Source organism: Metopolophium dirhodum, chromosome 3 (genome assembly GCF_019925205.1).
Source record: "Metopolophium dirhodum isolate CAU chromosome 3, ASM1992520v1, whole genome shotgun sequence".
In the NCBI taxonomy this organism is placed as follows: Eukaryota; Metazoa; Arthropoda; class Insecta; order Hemiptera; family Aphididae; genus Metopolophium; species Metopolophium dirhodum.
Window position 1 is genome coordinate 15,764,509 of NC_083562.1, and position 23,140 is coordinate 15,787,648.

General features: G+C 32.6%; 1 protein-coding gene across 3 annotated transcripts in view; it reads left to right on the top strand.

Annotated features, from left to right (window-relative positions):
- LOC132940133 (discoidin domain-containing receptor tyrosine kinase B-like) overlaps nt 1-23,140 on the top strand; it is a 139,139-nt gene that overhangs the window by 80,017 nt on the left and 35,982 nt on the right. For all 3 annotated transcript variants that reach the window (XM_061007561.1, XM_061007564.1, XM_061007563.1), the window contains exons 3-4: nt 1,152-1,280; nt 15,291-15,396. In XM_061007561.1, the coding sequence (XP_060863544.1) occupies nt 1,202-1,280; nt 15,291-15,396 (185 nt within the window). In that variant the 5' untranslated portion in view covers nt 1,152-1,201. The remainder of the gene's footprint in view (nt 1-1,151; nt 1,281-15,290; nt 15,397-23,140) is intronic.

Sequence of the window (23,140 nt, forward strand, 5' to 3'; positions counted from 1 at the left end):
CTCGTCCCAGCCTTGTTATTAAAGGTGACGTGTTCCGAGTATAGGTAGGTACCTATATGTATAAAGAAATTCGTTATTTGGTATATATTTATAGTAATGTACTATGTAGGACATTATAGTATAATGCTCGCACCCATTCCATCTGTGAACAATCGTATAGTGCGTACTCATAGGCGCCGCACAGTGGAACGCCGTCTCGTTTTCGATAAATTAAAATATTTCAACCGGTCCGAATGACGATGACCGTTTCCTATATGCACATTTACGTATAGGTGTGTATATACCCACAATGGGGACCGCACTAAATCTTTCAAAACATCCCCCTAGCTGCTACAATAATAACAATAATACCCGGTCAAGAAGGTTTAAAGCTGGATTAAATCACAAAATAAAACAAAAGGGTATTTAAAAGCTGAGTTTTATTAAAATTTAAACTGCGTTCATTTACATATCACTGAGGTACGGTATACGTAGTGGAACAGCGCTTAGAAACTTGTTATTGTTTTAACAATACACTCGAAACATGAAAAAATATATAATATACGTATACGGAGCGAGAGAGAGTGGTGTAGCGCACGGCACAAAAAGAGCACTTTTGTATTGTGTATATATATTTTTTTTTCCTAGAGTGTAATTGACCTTAATTTTCCATATATAGAACGTTTGTTTTCCTTTTTTTTCCGTTTTCGTGTCGTAATAACACAATGAGAACGCACATTATTAATACCTGTTGGTCAACACACATATAGAGAATTTTACAATATATAATATAACATATATTATCTGCTACACAGATACACACACGCGCTTGTGTATAATATTATTATTAATACAATGAACGAGCGCCCGTATAAAGGGCGCACAGCAGAGACGTATATGCAAATGTCATCGGCACTTTATATATACGATATAAAATGTATAATGTATATATATAAGGATAATCAATATATAGAAAATCGATTTATGGTAGAACAGCACTGGCGTAGTGGAGATAATTATAATGAGCGAAAAAACAATGACGGAAACACAATCCTCATTGTCGACATTGTCGACGTGTGTACCTATACATCTAATACTTATATATACCATTAATATTTAAAAGAGTGCGCCGATTAGAATCTCATTGATCTTTACTTTTCTTATTGTTCCAGGTCGTATTATATGAATTGGAAGTTGCAAAGAGTCTGATGGCACAGCAGCTATGATGTCGATCAATTTGGTTTGGCTGTGTTCCCTACTGGTGTTGTTGGGTTACAAATGGACCGACGCTACAGACCTATGTAAGTATAACAGACAAAATAACATTCTTATATGGGAAAATATATAAAGGTTATATACGCGTGTAATTTTGAGTTTCCGAATGATGACAATTAAAAAAAATAAAAATAGTCGATACCTATTTAGTTATAAAGTTATATAAACTTATAACTTATAAACATAAAATAATACAATCAAGTATCAACAATCGTACAATGAAATATTAACAAACTAAAAAAACAAAAACTAATATATTATTATTCTAAATATATATTTAAGTTTTAATAAAAAGTAATAACTGATAATATTATTATATCTATTTAACATTAAATAAATACCTACGTATATATTTAGCGTGTGGCATATAAATAATTGAATGTATTATATATTATATTTTATTTTGAACCCCAACGTGTTTTTGTCTGTCTGCGTGATGACATTATAGTAAAAGAATCTTGTTAACGTACACGCTGATGAAATGCGTGCTATGCGAGGATGAACATTCACTGACGACATTTTAATGTCGCATTAAAAAGGCAAAAAAAATCAATGAATATATTTAAACGACTGAAATGTAAAATTATTTTCCTCTTCAATAAACATTTTATTAGCGATTGTTATATCTGAGTGATTCGATCGCCACAGTGAGGTATGGAAAACGCAATCCATTAGTTAATAACTTTTCTGGTTGGGGTTATAATATATTATATATATTAACATTGCAATATATTAATGGCTGCAGCTATACGTCATATAATAATTGCAACTTACACTTAACTTTAGTCCATAAATGTAAAAATTAAAGTAAAATGTTTCACCTTGCCGAATGCACTTTACCTTACTTATTGCCGTGACATATTTTTTTCTTTCATATAATATAATCCTGTTACGTGTTTATAAAATGTATTTAATTATCATACTCGCGTGTGTAATATTATTAGCTTGATAATATATAAACAAATATTATATGTAGGTTTATTTAATTTCCATAAAATGATTTTACCAATATAATAATAATTGACTCAACAAACCAACATTGCTCGTTTCAAAAACGGATTTATCGCAGTTGTATTGATGTTAATATATAGTTCTATCTAGGATTATTAATAATTTATTATTATATTATGGAATACATGTTTATACAAATTATATTATTATATTGTGAATTTAGGAATATCCAAAATGGAAAAATGAATTAGTTAGGTGTCCTATAAATAGGACGAGTTTGGGATTCGCTTATTTATGCGTGTACAGCGTACACGATAGTCGTATATATTATTATTATTATTATTATAAATTCGAATAGGAATCGAAATGGATATCGATTTAAAATAGTGTTAGATAAGTAAGTCATATTTTATATATTTTAAGTGATATTTATTTTTTGAATTTATATAAGAACAAACAACTTGCCAGGGAAAACGTCCTCGTATAAATAACCATCGCAATAAGTATATACTGTGTGTAGGTAATAGGTATGCATCTTTGGCCTCTGCTATTGTAAATTTAAAGCATGCATCCTTTTCAATCACAACATACCGGATAAAAAAACCACGCCACCACGGTCGTATTATATGGTTCGCACTATAGGAACCGAATAGACAACAAGTGGCTATTGAAATGAATAATGATTATTGACTAATCATTATAGTTTAATAATAATACTGATATGAAAAACTGGCGTTGTGTTTCCGCCAAGCATATTATAATAATAAATCATAGAATTTCGTACTCAAACGTATGTACGTAATATATATTTGATATTACTACCCGCGCATCGTTTACACGAAAATAACGTTAGGTGCAGCATTCAGACATTTTACAGATATCATAATATTGAAAACTGTTTATATAGGTACTATGCACAATATTCGTATTTTAATTTATAACGTAATATAATAATATGTACGTTTAGAGTGGTGTTTTAAGTTTTTAGTTGCTATCAATCGCAATAATAACTATCGAATCTGTAATATTGTTAATACCGTTCGTTGGCTTTCATCGACGTCCAAGTCTAGGGGGGGGGGGGTGTGCTGCGGCTGGGTCGGTCGCCGCTTACCGTGGTGCTCGGTCTACAGGCGAAGGGATTCCAATTAAAAGTTGCGGCAGGTGAGCAGCGCCGAGCGAGACGCGGGCAACTCTGCTGCGACGGCGGCAAAAACTATTTTATGTACACCGACTACACAGTTTGTGTTTTTGCGCGCGTGTGTGTGTGTGTGTGTTTGTGTGTGCATACGTCAGATAATTAATCGGAGGGGGCGCAGCTGTTCTAATTATACGAGTGCACAGTTTATACCTCCCCTCCCACGCCGTATGTTCCGGTCGTGTGCGCAGACGGATAGTGTGGCGGTGGCAGCGGCGGTGGTCCGATTAATTTTTCAACGTCGTGCGCACGCCACGCTAGATTTTCGGAAATTCTCCCTGCGAATTTATTTATCCCGTATAATATATCCGTCGATATATACCTATAGGTGTGTGAGAGAGAGATGTACGTGTGCCTCCGGCGAATGTTTCCGTTTCCGCGGTTCCGCTGACCTGCACGCTTTAATATAATATAATATTAATAAATATTTATCTCGAGACTAATCGGAGTTATGGTGTGGGCTGTGAGTCGTGCAAAATAATGTCGACGAATTTTTTGACGTACGTCTGCAAGTTTCTTGTCTCGTGCCAGTGCGTAATTGTTACACACGATTTCCACCCTGTATATATGTATAAGATTGACGGTAATGTCCGTTGTGTCGATGGCGGGTGGGTAGTACATTGAAAAGAGCAAACATACCGCCGCAGCCAACCACAGTCGTCGAAAATTGCCGATCAGCAATAATTATTAGTGTATACGCGTGATTTCCCCTCGCTGTGGGTGATCACCTATTTAATATAATATAATATATTCAATATACATATTATATAAATTATAATACGTATATTTTGCACAATGTCTTATATGCAGAGTGAGTACCTATACTACGTATAATGACTGAGCTGTATGTATTGTATACTTATTTTTATTAACGTGATTTCCACGAATTCTGTATTTTATTATAGTAAACTGTACAAGTAGTCAATATGTAAGCTGTTCGCAAAGTTTGAAATAAAATATTGGGGGCGCGGGAATATGTTTAATTTTAATTTATATATTGATTATAATATTATTTTAATACAATATGGCTCCTCATTTTCGTGTAACAGGAAGTTAGGAAATCAGTATTACTTGCACCAGAAAACCAGGTATAAGTTTTTTTTTTAAAGATAATTCTTGAGTTACGTTTTATCAATATTCATCAAACGAAAACATTTTCACTAAAATTAATTGTTGACATCATAATAATATAGTACCTATCTATATAGGTTAATTATTTTATAATGGATCACATAAAATTGTGTATCTGAGTTGCCTACTCATAACGCCGTGTGATCATAATGTTATAATAATTATTATTACCTCAATAATGACTACCAAACCAGGATTTTTGACATTATAGTATATACGTTACTGTTATAATATTATTTTTATACATCTAATATTTTTTCCGAGGTCCATTGGACGCTTTTTCGTGATTACATAATTTGTCGGCCACTTCGGTAACGTTCATCCATGTGGTATTAAATAAGTTGAAATGCTCTAAATGCAAATTTTGCATTCAATACATTTCAATATGTGAATTAACTATTGTAAAATAAAATGTATTTATTTATATAAGTTGATTGTTTGAATTTAAAAGGATAGTACTCAATCAAATATACATCGATCTATATATTTAGTATCCAGTATGATAGCTATATAGTATATAACATAATTTTATGTATATATTATGCCTAGTATGGTTAACCATATTTAGCCCACCTCTTGAAATCTCACATCTTCTGTTCAATTAAAAATAAAAATAAATTGTGAAATATTATTTACGATTTTTCTTTCATTATCATTTCTATTTAGAAAAAAATCCATACAACAAAGCCGTCGCAGCTGCACACGTTTCGTACACCATATATGTAGTATAATCATAATGTATAGTAATCTCACCGACGAGTGCATACTAAATTATATATTAATATGTTTTATTATTTCTGCTTGCCAGCAAAATGCTTATATTATAAGCGCTCGCGTCCTGTACTATCCTTATTTCATAATATAATATAATAAAAAATTCAATATACGCGCATAGTGTATTATATTATAATACATATCGCACTGGCGCAAAGTCACGCGGCTCCCTTTCAGGTGAAGGGTTACGCCCGTGGCCGGCCGGAATTCAATCTTTTTACGGGTGACGTGCGTGCGTATATATGCACGTGTGCTCACAGTACATAATATATACCGCAGCCGAAACCCTATCGCAAAACAAACATTTGCGAACAATGGATAAACTAACCGGAACACAACGCTGCCGGTCATTGATAAGCCTTTCCCCGGTGCAATATTTTACGCATTCCGCCGCCGTTGGTTTTATCATCCGGAGCGCGCACCATGTAGTTATCGGCCGTGGCGGCTCGTCCCCGCACGCGACATAATATATAAAAATATAACACGCATATCATTCAAAAATATGGTATGCGTATATATATTATTATTGTACTTAACAATCAAAAAAAAAAAAAAAAAACCGGGGAAGTATACCTCTGTTGTATAGTTAGTAGGTGTCGAGTGTACCTCGTTGTTGAGTAGGTCGTACTATAATGAATGTGTTCAATTTGAATTCAACGAGAAATCGCAAATTGTACCTATAAGGAAAAAAAACGATTTTGAACGGAGACCCGGCAGCCTAAATGTATAAGAATACTTTACCATACATTTATATTAGTAATTTATTTTTATTTAGGTGGTAGGTAAACTAATTTATCACAAAAATCAATAGCATAGATTATTATTATATAGATTTCTAATAATTAATGTTTATAATATACTAGTCGTTAATAACTTGTAAATCGATACAGTATGTATATATATTTGTCAATACATTATGACTCAGTTTATTGCACGCACCGTATATAATGGTGTGAATAGGTTTTTTTATATAATTGCATTTGTCAAATATAATAATAAAATGTTTAAATCATATTATAAGCTGTTACTTATAGGTACAAGTTTTCCATAAATTTAAATTATTTCTTATCATTATTTGAGTGATTATAACAATTATTACAAAGAAAGTGTTGGCATCGGTATTCGATTCCCGGTTACAAATTATAACCTAAACAAATTTATATTTATCATCCGGTTATACCTAGCATTTATGTTTTTATGGTGATGCATTACCTCTAAAATCACTGCACTTATAATTTCAAACTCTTGAATTGATGACGTTTTGAACAGGTAGAAAACTTTAAACTACAAAGGTAATACTAAATCTTACATATTTTAATTTTTGACAGAAAGTCGATCGATCGCGTTAAAACTCGTAATCGTAAAATCGCGTCCAGTGTACGATCATATCGTGTTCCGTACACGCTGGTTGCAATGGGAGGGAAAACCACTTTGATCGATTAACATGAGTAACTCTACGAGCAAAGTGTAATTATTTTTGGTGCTACGATAAGTCGCCGACTAACGCGTATTTGCGTTCAATTTCCGCAGAAAACTTTCAACTCAGCCGTGAAAAAAAGTTTATATTGGAGCATCTGTTTTAACATATTTTTATTATAATAATGATATTGCATTCTCAGCGTCGCCAGAATTCAAATACCTCATCTTGGATAGATGTATACTAACTATTACATAAAAATATTGCCATTTTTTTTTTGTGATTATTGTTAAATTGCTTTTTACACTCTGATATTACTTAGTGCGGTGAAGTTATTTCTCATTAGAAAATAAATTCATTTTTAAATCAGTTATGCATTTGACAATCAACAAATTTGTTTGACATTATCATATTTGACGAGGAAGAGACTTTCTAGTTAAAACTATACTTGCAACTTTTTCTTTAATGTATTATTACATATTATAAATGTTTGAAGTATGTTCCATTCAGATTTTTGAACATTTATATACTCAATGGTTCATAAAAATAACATATAACTACTTGTACTAATTTTGTGTTAATCGGGTAGTCACTATATAAAAAAAACATAATTACATACAAACTATAAATATTATGAATTATACATTAAAATGCGTACCTATATCGTCTGTTAATGAACTTAAAATGTGGGCGTTCAAATGTATGTATTATTTATAAATTGAGGTTCAAAATATTTAAATACGGAATTTTTATGGTAATGCAAAATGGAATATAGAATAGGTATTAAATCAATTGAAATAGCATAGTCCCCATTATTCGAAATATATTAAATTCAATTTTCAAACGTCAAAAGATTGCATTGAATTAATTAAATTAATTAGCTTTCCTTCAAATTTATATCAATATGATTTAGCAATGGTGTTATTTTCAAAGAAAATTTAAAATGCTACGTAATAGTTGTATAATGTAATAGGTATATAATATGACTTCGAAAACATTTATAATGTTTTAATATTTAAGAAATAATTCTATTAGCGTCAAAAGTCCGTTTTCATTGAACACACATTTGGTCCTTTGAGATTTTTAAGAAAATAAAGTTAATTGAAATTATTACTGTACACGTAATTGAACAACTTTCCTGAGTCCAGTAACACGGAGTTTATATGGTTTTCTTATTATATTCGTCTTATTCGATCAACGAACGTCGGTACCTCTGTTCAAATGCCCATACTATGACAACAACGATGGTGATGATGACGATGATGATAATAACAACAACAATAATATAAACTTTAAAGTGAAAAGTTCAAAATCCAATTTCAAATTCTATATATCTGCAGTACATTGAATCTGATTTGTAAGTTGTTACCCTTCCACCGTCGACTTTTCAATGTCCTATGATGGAATATAATATTTCATTATAAAATAACAATACGCGTTCGCCTGGCTATTATATATAATTTAAATATGTAACAATATTATCTAGATAACGTCAGTTTCACCACCGACGACGACTCAACGCGCCAACGCCGCACGTTATCGGACCCACGTGACGTTGCATCAGGGACGACGTATATTTCCTTTTTTTCTCTTTCGATTTTAAATATTTTTTCCATCCGGTCGGTGCTGCAAACATAATAATATATAATATTGTTACTGTTGTACATTACTTAAAAAACATTTTTTTTTTTTTTACGTCCACGACGTGACCGAATCTTATTCGCATAATATATTGTATATTATTATGAGTATTACCATAGTGCTCGATCACCGAACGCTCCAGCTCATGCAATGTGTGTGTATGTGTGTGCTATAATTGAACGACTCGTTACGCGCGACTATACGGCAGGGTGGCAGCAGTTGGAGCCCGGAATAATGCGATTTTGCACCGTCGTATAATATACGATAAAATATATTTAAAAACAATAATTATTACACGGATCAACAACTTATGGTTGTATAATGTGTCCTGTTCTCCCACACTCGACCATGATAATTATGAATATAATAGCATTTATGCGTTATCGTTAACGCGATACTTAAATCTGGAAAATCCGACGATAACGTTTCCACGGGAGGTTTTTGTACTTATCTCTGACCTTCCGTTACAGCGGAACAAACGACAAAAATATATGTACTCATCATAATAAAATTATAAAATAGACGGAGCGGCACCAACGAATATCGTGTGTATTATATTATAACACACACCGCTCTCGTGCCTTTAGAGAGTGTGCCATTCAACGTTTTTTGTTTTGTATTCAAAAAATAAGAAGGCCGATAAATCGATTATTCGACACCGTCGTGTACGCCGTTACACGCAGTTTGTGAAATGCTATGTTTAATGAAGCAAAACGCAAAAGCGTTCGGATGGTGTGAGGTTCATTAACACTCGAACAAAATTTTTTTTTTCCCCTTAAAAAGAGTAATATCCGCAAGAACGCTGTTGTATGAAAATGATCGTGACGCGAGAATATAGTGACGGCTGAAGGAAAATTGGGGGTGGGAAAAAATAAAAATAAATAAATACGTCTCGCGATTTCTAAAGGGGTGGAAAGTCGTCTCAGGGACAAAATGAAGCGGAAATTCGGTTTGGGCGTAATGACGCGTCTGGAGCGGGGTTGGTGGGAAACGGATTTGGTTGTCCAAGCGGTGAGGAGCAGTGTGGGCTGCCGTCTTCGTAGTCGCGCATATATACAGGGTATAATAATATCCCGGTGGTGAATGTAAAATGATTCGCGTTAAAAACAATCGAGAAGATTCGACGCACCCTGTATACATAACATGCGCGCAAGTTTCTTCGAGTTTATCGGAAACTAAATAACGCCGCCAGTGGGGTGACTTTTGCTCGGCCGAAGAAATCGCAAGGGTAAACAAGAGCGCTTGCTGCAGGGCACTCGCGTATAAAATGGATTATTTATAACGGCTCGTAAAGTCGTAACGTCCGAATCAAATATCAGGTGAATTATACTGCTCCAGCGGCCAGCACCATAATCCCATACCATAGCTGATATTTAAAATAAAACTTATGTGAACGAACTTTATATTCTATAATCCCCTCCAGATCCAAAATGCCATAATATACATATTTATATTATTATAATAACTGTACATAATCGCAGGTTATGTTTTGATGCGATTTCTGATTTAGTGATGCTGCGGTATTTTTTTCAACTCACCTCAAAAAATATATCGTCTATCACAAAAGAAATATAAAAAATATTTTTTAATATCTTACTTGGTCCCGATCTCAACGATATACATATTATAAATAATTTTCACGATCGCCTCGAGTACAATGTCGCGCACGTAAACAGCGATAATATTGTGCGTATAATGCGATGTATATTATTATTATATTATATTCGGCGACCGAAGACGGAGCGGTGGTTGATTTACGATCTGCTCCACACCTGCAGTATAATAATATAATATAACGACGTTTTAATGACGACGATCGGAGGTGCTAAGCCCAAATACTTACGTGCATTATTATAATATAGAATACGGCCGTACGCGATAATCATTATCATTGCGATGCCGATAGAACAATGATACAGAGCTGCAGCTATTATTTGTTATTATTATTATATTGTATACGGCTGCGTGTGTAGTACACAGGCGAGAACGACATCATACCTATATACATGTGTGCTTGAAAAAGAGTTCTATTATACGCGCGCGCATTATTGTGTATTGTGCTTGTAGGTACCTACGCGTTTCTTTTATTGAAAAAATAAAAACCTCACCAATCAGATCGAGGCACGCACCTACATATAATATAATATAATAAACGCACGTGTATTATACGACTGTATAATATAATATAATAACATATTATGTTGTAAATTGTAATACAGCCGTGCAAGAACCGCCGCCGCCACGATAATTGTCCGTTATTAATCAGAGTATTGAATTTACAACGCGTTCATAATGCAGTTAGTGCGTGCGTGTGTCATACGATATTCTGACTCACGCCGCCCGTCGCTACCGCGGTTAGAATGCCGCTTATATACCATATTGTGTAGGTAGATGTACCTCTATACCTTTGACCACCACAACTTTCACTCCCCTCACCCCTGCCATTCTCTTCCAGATATGTACCATGGTGAGCGCGTAATTAATAATATTATATTATGCTCATACAAACACGACACACGTATTATATATGTATTAATATTATATAGGTATTTATTCGATGTAGGGTCCGTGCGTCCGTGTATTGAGAGTATGTTTGTATAGGACTCCGAGACGGGTCGAATCCTTCGAATTGCAAAGTCATATTATATGTACGTCATACGACTGCATTTGGACCTCTATACCAGTGCATCTATATATAAGCCACGGTCTACTTCAACGGGTGCAGCGGTCGTTGCATCGCGCATGCGGTTCTTTATTTTATATTATAATATATAATACGATTCGTGTCGACCCGGCAATCAACCGCGTATTATGCAAAACTAAGTGCAAATGCATACAATAATAGGCCTCGTTAATTAAGAAACCCGGTCTAAAGTTTTAATTCCACTACAGTTTTGTTTTCCGAATTAATTCCGCAATTTTGCAGCTACCTATACGTGTATTGTAATACTATAATACAATAAATGTGTATTTCCTGTCCGCCACATGCTTAAATTATAAAATTTAAATTTCGAAATTATTATATCTAATATCTATATTATATACCTATATGTCATATGTGTAAGGTATTCGTATTAAATATCCGTATAAATGCAGTGTTTATGAAAATGTAAAAGTAAGATTTTTTTTTTGCTTTTCATCTTTATTTTCCTTGTTTTCTTTGAATTCAATATACAATAAAAGATTTTATTATACTTAATGCATTTCATACCTATATACATAATCGTATATTATATTATATTATTATTTGCAATATAAGTAATGCGATTGTCTTTTATTTTATATTTATTTTTTTGCGTTTAAAAATTTATTTACAATCTATATTCTATGTCTGCGTGTACAATAAGTAAATCTGACCTAATACTAAATTTGACATGAAAGGTGTAATATGGGGAGGGGGTAGGGGCAGAGTTGAGCCACCTGAATAGTGAACACGAATTATTAAGCTTTGATTACATGGCTTTTTGGTTAAATGTTGTGTAATAGTCTCCAGGCATGTATGGTTTAGGCGCCGTCTTGGATTGCAATATTGTTTTCTTTTAGAACTGTTTGGAGTTAATTTACATTATTAGTGATTTCGTTGGCATTTCATACGACTGTTATACATTTGTATACGAATATTGTTGAGCTGGAGGATCTTAATTTTTTTTTAGCTTCGTTGATTTATACTCACGTAATCGCGTTTGGCTTCACTTTACAGTAGCGTAATATCATTATCACAGTAAATTAATTCCAAGGTAATTAATTTTATTTTTATTCACATATAATCTGCACAGAATATGTTTCTTTATTTTTTTATTTTTCTTAATTAAACAAATACCGTCGTGCTGCAGCTGACGTTCATATTATTCGGTTGTTACTTGTTGTGATACTTTCGAAATATTAATTTTTTATATAAAGTGCGGTTACTTGCTGCACCTGTATTATTATTAATATAAAACGCAAAAAGTAATGCGTATTATGCATAAAAATGAAAATTGTATTTTTTCCTTCCTTAGTATACTCGTTTATAACGGACGGCGCATAAAACTTTGTTAATCGATAAACGGCGTTCTTATATTATACATTCTCGTTGGCCAAGTTTTAGAACATAAATAAAATAAAAATGTACAATATATTATAATATTATATTTGGCAACTTTTACAGAATAAACCAATACAATCGATTGTTTTTCAATAGAGGTTCAATGTAGTTGCTGATATCTGGTCGAGTTTTTTTCCCACATAATAACACATATATATTATAATGGTTTGCGAAATTATCGTAATAAATTCACATTGTCAGACGGTGGTTGCGCGGCGGTGGTATCTCTAGTCTTATTTATTTACATATTCATTTTACGATCACTATATAATATTATATTGTATTTAAATCCCCCGAGTATGATCGCGTCTATAATATATTATATTTGTATATTACCAATATGGTCTCTATCGTTGTTGTTTAATGTATATTATATGCATAAAGCATAATAATGATTATAATAATCATATTAATAAGGATGATTCCTAAAAACCATCGTCGATGTCCGGTCGGTCGTCGTAGTCGCCACCGCCGCCGGTCACCCGGATGGATATCCGTAATGGTATAGGGACCGCTCATTATAAGTTTTCAATAAACCCGAAACCTCGAACCATATTGGATGACCATTGACCACCCTTTCCGCCACCGCATCGACTTACAACCACGTTTGGTAGCTCGTTGTGCATTTCTGCAGAGTCGTCTACAAACTCAGGGCTCGTGATTTCTACTGTACATCGTTAAAATATCATAATATAGATAATATATAATAATTATGGTCCTTTGTTGCAACAACCGTAAATATATCGACATTACCATAACAATAGCGTACGTTGAGCAGTCTTCTAATGGCCCCAATATCAATGACAAAACCTCACTCAATTAAAATATGTTCTTACTTCATTAATTGGTGTATCAGATCGGGGACCATGCAGTGGCGTCCTTGTACAAAATATTTTAGAAGTACATGACATGTATCGCTACCAGATTTAATAGTATCCACCAACTATTACATTTGTAGCTTGGGTAGCAGACAGCAGTTGGAGCATGTGTGCTTATAAGAATAGGACAATGATGTACGCGATGTAGTAATCATGGGCTCTAAGTTATATTTATATTATAATTTAATGTATAGAGTGTAGAGTTGACCAATCGGTTAGGTAGGTATTCTATTTTATTGAAATTAATCGTTTACCTTGACCTATAGGTATACGTAAGTTGCGTCAGTGGCGTCATTTCAGTTTTTAATAGAGGGGGCAAAAGTTTTGACACAAATGGGTAACTTAAAAAACCGATCGCTTTGCTTGCAACCACATAATAATATTATGTTCCTTTTTCTTCAGAAATCACACACATACACATAATAGAACATATAGATACATACCAACTTTAATGTTAGTCCCCACATGCGTCTAAATATAAGTATATTCCAACTATTCAACTATTAATTAGTAAATTATTAATTAGTAATTTATCATTGTGACAATAATCTATCAGTACACAATATAATATTTTCTCAAAACATAATAAAAATAAGCATGTTTTTGCGCTAGTAAAATATAATAATGGTTAAACGAAAACAACCGGGCACCGTCGTGCACCCATCGGGCTGCTTTTAAAATCAGACAGTGGCAAATGCCCCCCCCCCAAAAAAAAAAAAAAAAAAAATTACGAACTGAGCATTGCGTTGCATTTAACGGTGACAGCGGTCATGATTTACGTGTTATCGCTATTCATTGATATGAAAGTATGATTTGAGTATACATATAAAAATATACTACCTATAATAATATCCAAATAACAAAAAGCTCTTTACACCGAATAGACAATATTATTATTTGCGCACTCTTATTGTCCGCCGCGACTGAAATCAATTTATATTCATTTATTCTAGAAAAATCTTTGTATTTATAATAAAAATAATAGTAGATAGGTATACCTACGTGCGTATAGTAAACTTTCAAATCCATATTTCCGTCGGACGAACCATTCTGCTTATATGAACAGGCGGGGTCGGACGACGCGACACCCGGCTCTATCGCACGTATATATCTATAGGTATTGTATATATTTGGCGAATTTATCATTCGGCCGTGACAAATATTATAATAATAATATCGTCTACCGTGCAAATCTCCGTGGAAATATTTCACACGTGCCACGATTTTGCTCACCCGTAATCCCGGCTGCAGTTTGCGTCGGTTTATTGTTTTTTTTATTTTTTATTTTGTTCATACCCTGGCCTGCAGAAGACGACGACAGACCTTTGCTGCAGCAGTGGTGTCTTCCATAACGATTTTCCGGGAAATTGTTCGCGCGCTTATCATTTAAGCTGCTACTACGCATAACCCATATATTAGGTACATATAATAATACGTTGACTGTAAACACTCATAGAAAAGACGTGTATGACAACAGTGAATCATAATAATAATATATAATGCACAAGAAAAATTGTGTATTGTGTATTTTCATTTGCTTCTCACGCCCACTCCCACTTGTACAGTCCGTGGTGGTTTCATCAACGAAAATTCTTTTCCAATTCCAAATTATAGGTGCATTAATATTATATTATATTATAATTAATTTGTATGTCATAGGATATAATAATTGTAGGTAGGTACAGCGTTAAGATGTCCTCGACCATCGTGTAATATTATATCATAATAATATTATGGTATCACGATGTATTTTTAATATTTTATAAGTCTACTGAAATATTTTAATGTGTATAGCGATGGGTTTATTATGCGAACACCAACACGACCGGAACCGTGAAACCCGATCTGCTATCAGCAGGGTTCTTTCCCCCTACCATGTATTGAATTATGTGTTCATGAGGTCATCGTTTGTAAATTTATTTTATTATTAAAATTATTATTATAATATTCTTGTTTTTTTTTCAGCTCAATGCATGTCGGCACTCGGCATGCAGTCCGAAGTGATAAAAGACGACGATTTAACCGCTAGTTCTTCTTTCGAAATTGGAAATGTCGGACCGCAGAACGCCAGGTGAGAGCCGTTTTTAAACAACAACGCGCGTTACACAATATTTCTCACGCCCCGTTTGCACGCGAAACGCGTACAGAGGGGTATTTTTTTCTTCATAATACAACAACGCGTATTTTGGGGTTACACTATATACGCGTTATTATATGTTGACTGTTGGACGTGACAAAATGTTTATGGTGGCAATTTCTACTGCGAATATTGTTCGCTAAATGGCTGTTTTCCTTATTCTATGAAAGATTCGGTGCAGTTTATGCTCTATATTATGGGTATACACTGTAAACTTTGAGTTTACGGCGTTTTTGGGGAATTCTTTTTTGAAAATAGGCGACACCTATACGAAATTGTTTCCATTCTAGCATAAATCCTTCTACTTCCGATGGAATAGCTATAGGGGACAAAAACAATTTTGCACCCTCCTGCAGATATGTTCATTTCACCTACCCTCTTCTTTTATTGTCGTCGTTCTAACATGCGACAAAAGTACACCTTCAGGCCACCATTTAAAGACCCTCAAGATACTTCCGATACGTCGATAAAAGCTCAGGTGGTTCAGTCTCCCAGCAGCTTAAAACGTTTTTTTTTCCTTTTTAGTACTTTACATGGAAATTACTACGCTTAAAGTATACATTATCCGTGTGGTATGCGAAAATAAATTAGCGAACATTTTTTCTTACACGTTTTAAAATATATTTTACCTTCACTTTATACATTTTATTAAAATATGTATTATGTATTTTACAACTGTGTTATGCAAATATACGTCATATAAAGAATTTCTCCAAAATAGAAATGAATATTTTTTTCTTTTGGTTTAGTTAAGCTAAAAAAAAATATTGCTATAGTCAGTGCTACGTTATTTTTCTTAAAATATAAATTTTGTTACTTTATTTTGATAGGAAAATGTGTAATATCCCGTTGGTATATATTATTATATGCGTATGTATAGGTATTCTAACGGAACTCATCCCTTCTCCGGCTTGCCTGAAATATATATATATTGCATGTTAAACGTACATATATAAAGTAAGTTATTGGCGGTTTGAAAGTATTGGTGTGAACAAAATGGAACCCAGAGCTTTGTGCTCTTGGTATGGATTTAATAAACGAGAGGGTCAGAATCCCTTGTTTTGAACTCTGACCACTAGTGCCCGAAGAACTCGTTAATTGGAACTTGCGTGTGACATTTCAATTTGTTTTCATACATTGAGTTAAAGATGGATTAAAAGTTGTACGGTTAGATTTTTCCACGCGGCTGTGTTATATAATAGAGTAAATTATAAATGAGAATTAAATCTAATGGAGTGACAAAAAAAAAATGTACCTAAACCCATAAACTATAGCAGTCTAGAACTGCTGTCTTAGCAATATGTAAAACTACGTAGAGTAAACGTCACTCCAAGTTTCTTTATGATTGCGAAATGTGAATGTATGTATTTATGTATTATGTGCAATGACGTTTTATACAAAATTAAAATTAAAGATATATGACTGTCCTATATATACATTAAATTACTTGACGTGGGTAGATACGACAGATAAAATATTTTCCATCGAGATGTGTCGGTTGTTACAATATTTAATAATAAACAATAATACCTACATAATATATTAAAATACACCATTACATTGATAAATTTGAAATTTGATTCAATTTATTCAAAATACTTTTGAAATTGTTGGTGAAATAAAATTGAAATTGAATTCCTTAGCAGTCAATTATTTTTGATTTTCATACTATTACTTGAATTACTTATTCATATTGAGTTCTATCCAGAATTTATATTATGACATTTCAATTGATTTTTTTCGTTGTATAATTGTATAACTTTTTCTGTTCATTATGTATAATACCTAGTAACGTACAACATTATACCTAACCTAACCATACATTTCTACACATTTTTATATAAGGTTGTTTATGAATTTATAATAGATTTTTTAAATGTAACTAGACAAAAATACGGTGATTTTTTCTCGATTTTCCTTTTTCCAAAAATATTAAATGAAAAAAAGTTATCATGATTGCGTTTCGGATTCTAAATATTATTCGTAAATAACACACTGTTGTTGAGCATTATTGATACTAGCTATGCAATGAATAATTTAATATCAAAATATTATAATATACATAATAATATAGCGTCAACATGACATATTTGACTCATACCGTTGTCACGCATCGAAAAATGTAGAATATAATGTAAAAGGAATCCATTTATATCCTTTTGTTAATATTTGCTTTGTTCAATTCGCGACTTTTGTAACCCTTGAAATGTGTATGTGAGTGAGTGAGTGACATCAAAGGAAAACTTTACTGTGAATGGCAATCAGAGATAACCAAATATTTTAAACAGATTTTATGACACGAGTTTGTATAGTTAATGCATATTTAACAAGACTAAATTATACATTTTAAATCAGCTTAAAACAATTACTTAATTACAGAAGTAAAACAAAAAATAATTTTTTTACAAACAGTTTTTTTATATTTTTCTATTTTGATACGCTTTTTGATATGAGTGCACCACAGCTTAAATAATATTTTATCTCAAGTGTCTCAAATATGATGTGACATAGGCTTTTCGCAATTTCGTCCCCTAGAATGAAAATATTTCAGCTTGCTTTGCTATCGGCTTGTCTGATTTATTTTTATCACAAGTCTTTCAGTATAATATATATACATTAGGTATTGAGTATGAAAAAACTCAATATTTTCTGGTTGCCCGTAGGCGTCGTACACATAGAGTGGCAGTAGCGAAAAGTTTCGTCTAATGAATATTAATGGTCGTTACCAGTTATCTATATAGGACGAGACCGGTAGAAAAATAAAATAAGAAAAAGGTTTCTTTCTAGTGTATTTTTCACTTTATTTATTTTTTTCGGTCGAGTTACGACTTCAAGACAGAGAAGGCTAGTTTTATCGATACGAACTTTATACTTTTATTCTAACGATCTTTTTCGAATACAAGAGGTTTTGCTTTCTTTGCGACGTCGTGAGGAAGACAATCAATCAAAACACTAGAGATTTTTTAGGTCATAATTTTTATATATTTATTTTTCAAAGGGAGCTCTACTGAAGGGGTATTTTTTGTGCGCACCTAACAACAATTTATCTTCGATTATCGCCTGTTGACGTTTTTGTTGCTTTTTACCAACACCATTACTTGAGCACATGAAACAAAAATAAAATATTGAATAACAGCTAACAGATAGGTTTGATTATATTGTGTTCTTTCTATACGCCAGTCCTATATAAACATTAATGAAAAGTGTTTGGTTATTTTCGAGGAATTTGTTTTTGTCAATTTTGTCGCGCATAACTATAAGGTGTAAATATTGGTACCTACCTATTTTTATTTCCCTTTTTGGTATATTTGGTGTTTGCTCCGAGGAAACGCGCCGTTTGCAGAGTAAATAAGACAAAATGTAGCGTCGGTGAGGAAAGGAATAAAATAAATATTTCCTGTGCCCGTGATTTCCAAGAGAGATGAAAGTAAAAAGTTAAAGATTACGGCGACGGCGGTGGATGGATAAAAATATGTCTGAAAAAGTTTCTCAGCCACATATATATAATATATATATATATACTCGTACAGGATATATACTTAAACTTGCTACTTTTATTTTATTTATTTTTTTCCACCACCATGGGAATACCATGCGTTGACCGCGTTAACAGAAACGAGAAAAAAACATCTGGGAAAAAATCTGCCACGAACGAATATAAAAATAAAAGTTTTCGCCGTGCGGGTATATTGTAATATCGCGCGACGAACAAGCCAGGATGTATAGGTATACTATACACATTTAATAATAAAATACAGTGATATAAACCTCGTTAAGTTCGTTTTTCCGCAATAGGAGCTCTATCGAGACACGTCTCTCCCAGTGCGATTAAACACATTTTCGGTGATCGTGTGCAGCAGCAACGCACATGATCAAAAACCATCCGATCGTCCACGCACAATACTGCATTGGACGTAACTACACTCTTTGCGGCTCCCGGCGATCGTTTTCCTACATTGAAAATCCTATTGAATTTGTACCCAATCGGTTTCCATGATTACAGCCGTGGTTGGTAATGAACCCCGGTCACGTTTGATCCGCAGGCATTATCCCAGGACAACAATTCGTTTAGCCGAATATCGGACGGGTCGATGATTACGAGTGTCCAGATTTCTCTCTGTTACTGCGAGAAGAAAAATAATAGTTCCCCTGCAAGTATAATAACTCGTGCAATATTATGTCACAATTTATAACTAGAAATCGTAATATCCGACCAAGCGGTACTTGGTGTGAAAACGCAATAAATTGAACATTAATTTATATTATGGACGATGTGTTTTCCGAATTTTGTAAATACATTTCATAAGATTTATTCCAAACGCATTACAAATGCGATTTGTTAAGTAGCCAGTAGGCAGAATATTATTTTGAATTTTGATTTAATTTTATATTTGTCATTTAAAAGTCACTAGTAGATAGATTTTCCTATTTTATAAAAATGTTCATAATATATATATATAATAGGTGGCACTGGTCCATTTTATTTTTAATGTCATACTTCGTTTGCCACGTCTCCCGTAATCTAAATCATTTATTTCTTGTAAAAAAAACAATATATGTTTGAAATTACGTGTCTTCAGTATGGGACAAATTTCGTTTTATACTTTTTTTCCTATAAATCGTTTTGAAATACAATGTTTATTCCTGGAGCTATATTCGTGTTGTACAAAACGTAGATTTAATGGATTACGATAGATTTACAATCCATTTACAAATATTATGTACTTTTTTATCGAGGTTTGTTTAGAGTGGATCTGTGAAAATCTGCGCTCCGAAACATTAAGTTGAACTATCGTTCAAATCTATTTTGTGGTGTTCACTATAATGGTATATTGGTATATTAGGTTGTAAAAGGATTTTATTTTATATGATATGCATGATCGTCCACATAAATTATATGTTTATCCAAATTGCCACGTATTACAGAAATGGGTTACCTAACTGTTTGGGAGACCATGATATATTTCAAAGAATTTTGTATTATACCTATAGTATTTCGATAAAATTTATGTCATGCAATGTATACTGTATATAATATAAAAGCATCGTGGTTGTTCATTTTTTCACAAAAGTTGTTCATATTTTTACAAAATAACGCGTTTGATAGGTTCTTAAATCATAATACATACTAACCTTATTTATATGCTGTAAATTACATTTTATAAAATAATTACATTTCGTTAATATTTAACATTTAATTAATTGACGAGTGTCAATAAAATTGGTTGAAATGACAACATAAAAAATAAGCTAATAAAAAAATGTTTAACATTATTTTAATTTATCATATTTTATAATCATATTTAAATCATTAAACTAAGCTGTCATTTTCTATTAACTATAGATAACAATATCAATAGTATATCAATAGTATATTCAAATAAAATTATTTCTAACGATGCCCAAAATTTAAATTTGATGAATCACAAATAAAATCAATAATAATTAATTTACTGTAGCTTATAGAATATTAATATTGAATAGAATTAATTTGATTAATATTATTTTACAATTAGGTACCTATACCTACGTATATATTATATTAAATTTATTATGTTTTTACATCCATTAACACTAAAAATATAAATAATTGGCAGTGGGGACTTTGGTTCGTGGAAAACTTTTTATCGTACCTACCTTACAACTTTTAGATAATATTTTTAAAACTTCACCAATTATTATTCATTTTAGTATTTTGTAGACGTAATAAAATGTTCAAAATAAATTGAATTTATTGAATTCTGTAACTTAATTATTTTACATCAGTATTATTTTAATGGAACTTTTAGCATTGGGTATATTAAAACTTGATACAAGTAGCTACACTTATTTGTATCATATACTTATTAAAAGATATTATATTCATTAAATTTAAAAAAAATCTTTTACATTTTGTTCATTTAAAAAAGGTGTAAAACATTATAACAATACTTTTTTAAACTGAACTCTGTTTCTCATTTGTTTTCGAATACAAAGTTGTATTACAAATATACAAAATCAATATTTTCACGTTCAATTGTCTAGAAAATGCACCTATAGTCTTTGTGGTATACGACATACGTACACCATTCTTTTTAGTTTTTTGTTAATTACTTTCCTTTCAACCATTGGTTAATTAATTATTAGAAATAGGTAGAGCTGGTGCATAGTTTTGGAATGTCATTATAATTTAAATTACCTACTTCATTTGCAATTCATTTCAAATGTACACATTTTTCCGTAGACGAAATGCAATTCATTTGAGATGATTTGGCTTATGCAAAATAATATTGTCAGTGAGATATTACTGTCAATGAAAAATGTTGTCTTAATATTCGCCCTGTGGTGATTACGTGTATGATTGAGCGCCTCTTTAGGGTTGCCAACGGATGACGGAAACGATGCCAACAAAAACTTCCAAGTTAATTTGCCATCCAAGTTTTTATTATTATTTTTGGGGGGACGTCTCCAGCGGTTTATAAAAAAAACATAAAAAAAAAATACCGTGACTGACAAAATATGGTCGTCGATCCGTTTTGGCTGTCATCTAGACGGATTTAATTGGTTCCTTGATCATGGGCATCCTCGGTGTTGTAAAAAAAAATTATGTCGTTTAAATCTAACGCAAAGGCGGGCATATGATATTATTGTGTACGTTTGTGTCGCGTATGTGTTTGTTAAAAATAATATGCGTCACTAGTCATAAATTATCATAATATCCTGGCCGTATACACAGTGCACGAGTGGTGTGCACGTAAGTTACCCAACGATAATCGATTGTCAAAGGACAGTTTTTACATACAAATTGACTATACCCGTGTAGCATTTGGTCATTGCTTTAAAAGCAGTAAATAAAAGTCGTTCGAGCAAATGGAACAAAATTCGATGGGCTTTTAAGAGAGCGGAGGTCCAGTAGCATAAAAAAAAAACACAGGTAAAAATTCCCTTTCTCGGCGTACACTGCTATAGTATATAGTTACAACCGTCACCGCCGTCTACCCATTATTTGGTTGTGCCTTTCAAAACGGAACGAAAGAAAAAGGACTTCAGCCCATCAGTTCTGTATTAGGCGTATATATATATATAGGATAAAAAGAAGTCTACTCTAAAAATCAGCTTTACGGTCGGCCGGTTTTCTTAAGCCCGGCTTTGTACGGTATTGAGTGAGAGAGGACATAGGGTGAGGAGGACTTAATTTCGAACGGACCGATTGTTGTCGCCTTTAAGCGTTTATAAAGCTTCGAATTTTTTTTTTATTTCTACTCTTCAGTGCTACAGTTTCCAACAGTCGACTTTACTTATCGTAAAAAAAAATACAGTGAATTCAGCATGCGTCGCACATGAGTTTAGTGTTGCCAGTAGTAAATGGATTGAAGGGGACCGAAAAGAATACCAAAGTAGACAACATTTTATTATCGATTAAGGTGTGTGCTTTTTACTATGGCGTAACGTTGTTTCCTCACAATGTTATAGTAATCAATTTATCTGTTCGACCTGTTTTAATTTAAAAAGATGACAAATAGGTACCAATTGTCCGCAATAGTTGCCGAATTATTCTTAAGTTTTCTCATAGGTTAGGTTAAGTATAATACTGCATTATATATTTTAGTATTTGTCGCGTTACTACAATTGTGTTTTATTTTAATAAATGTATTTTGAGAGGATACATCAACTAATTTGTACTTGTAAGCTTCTACAT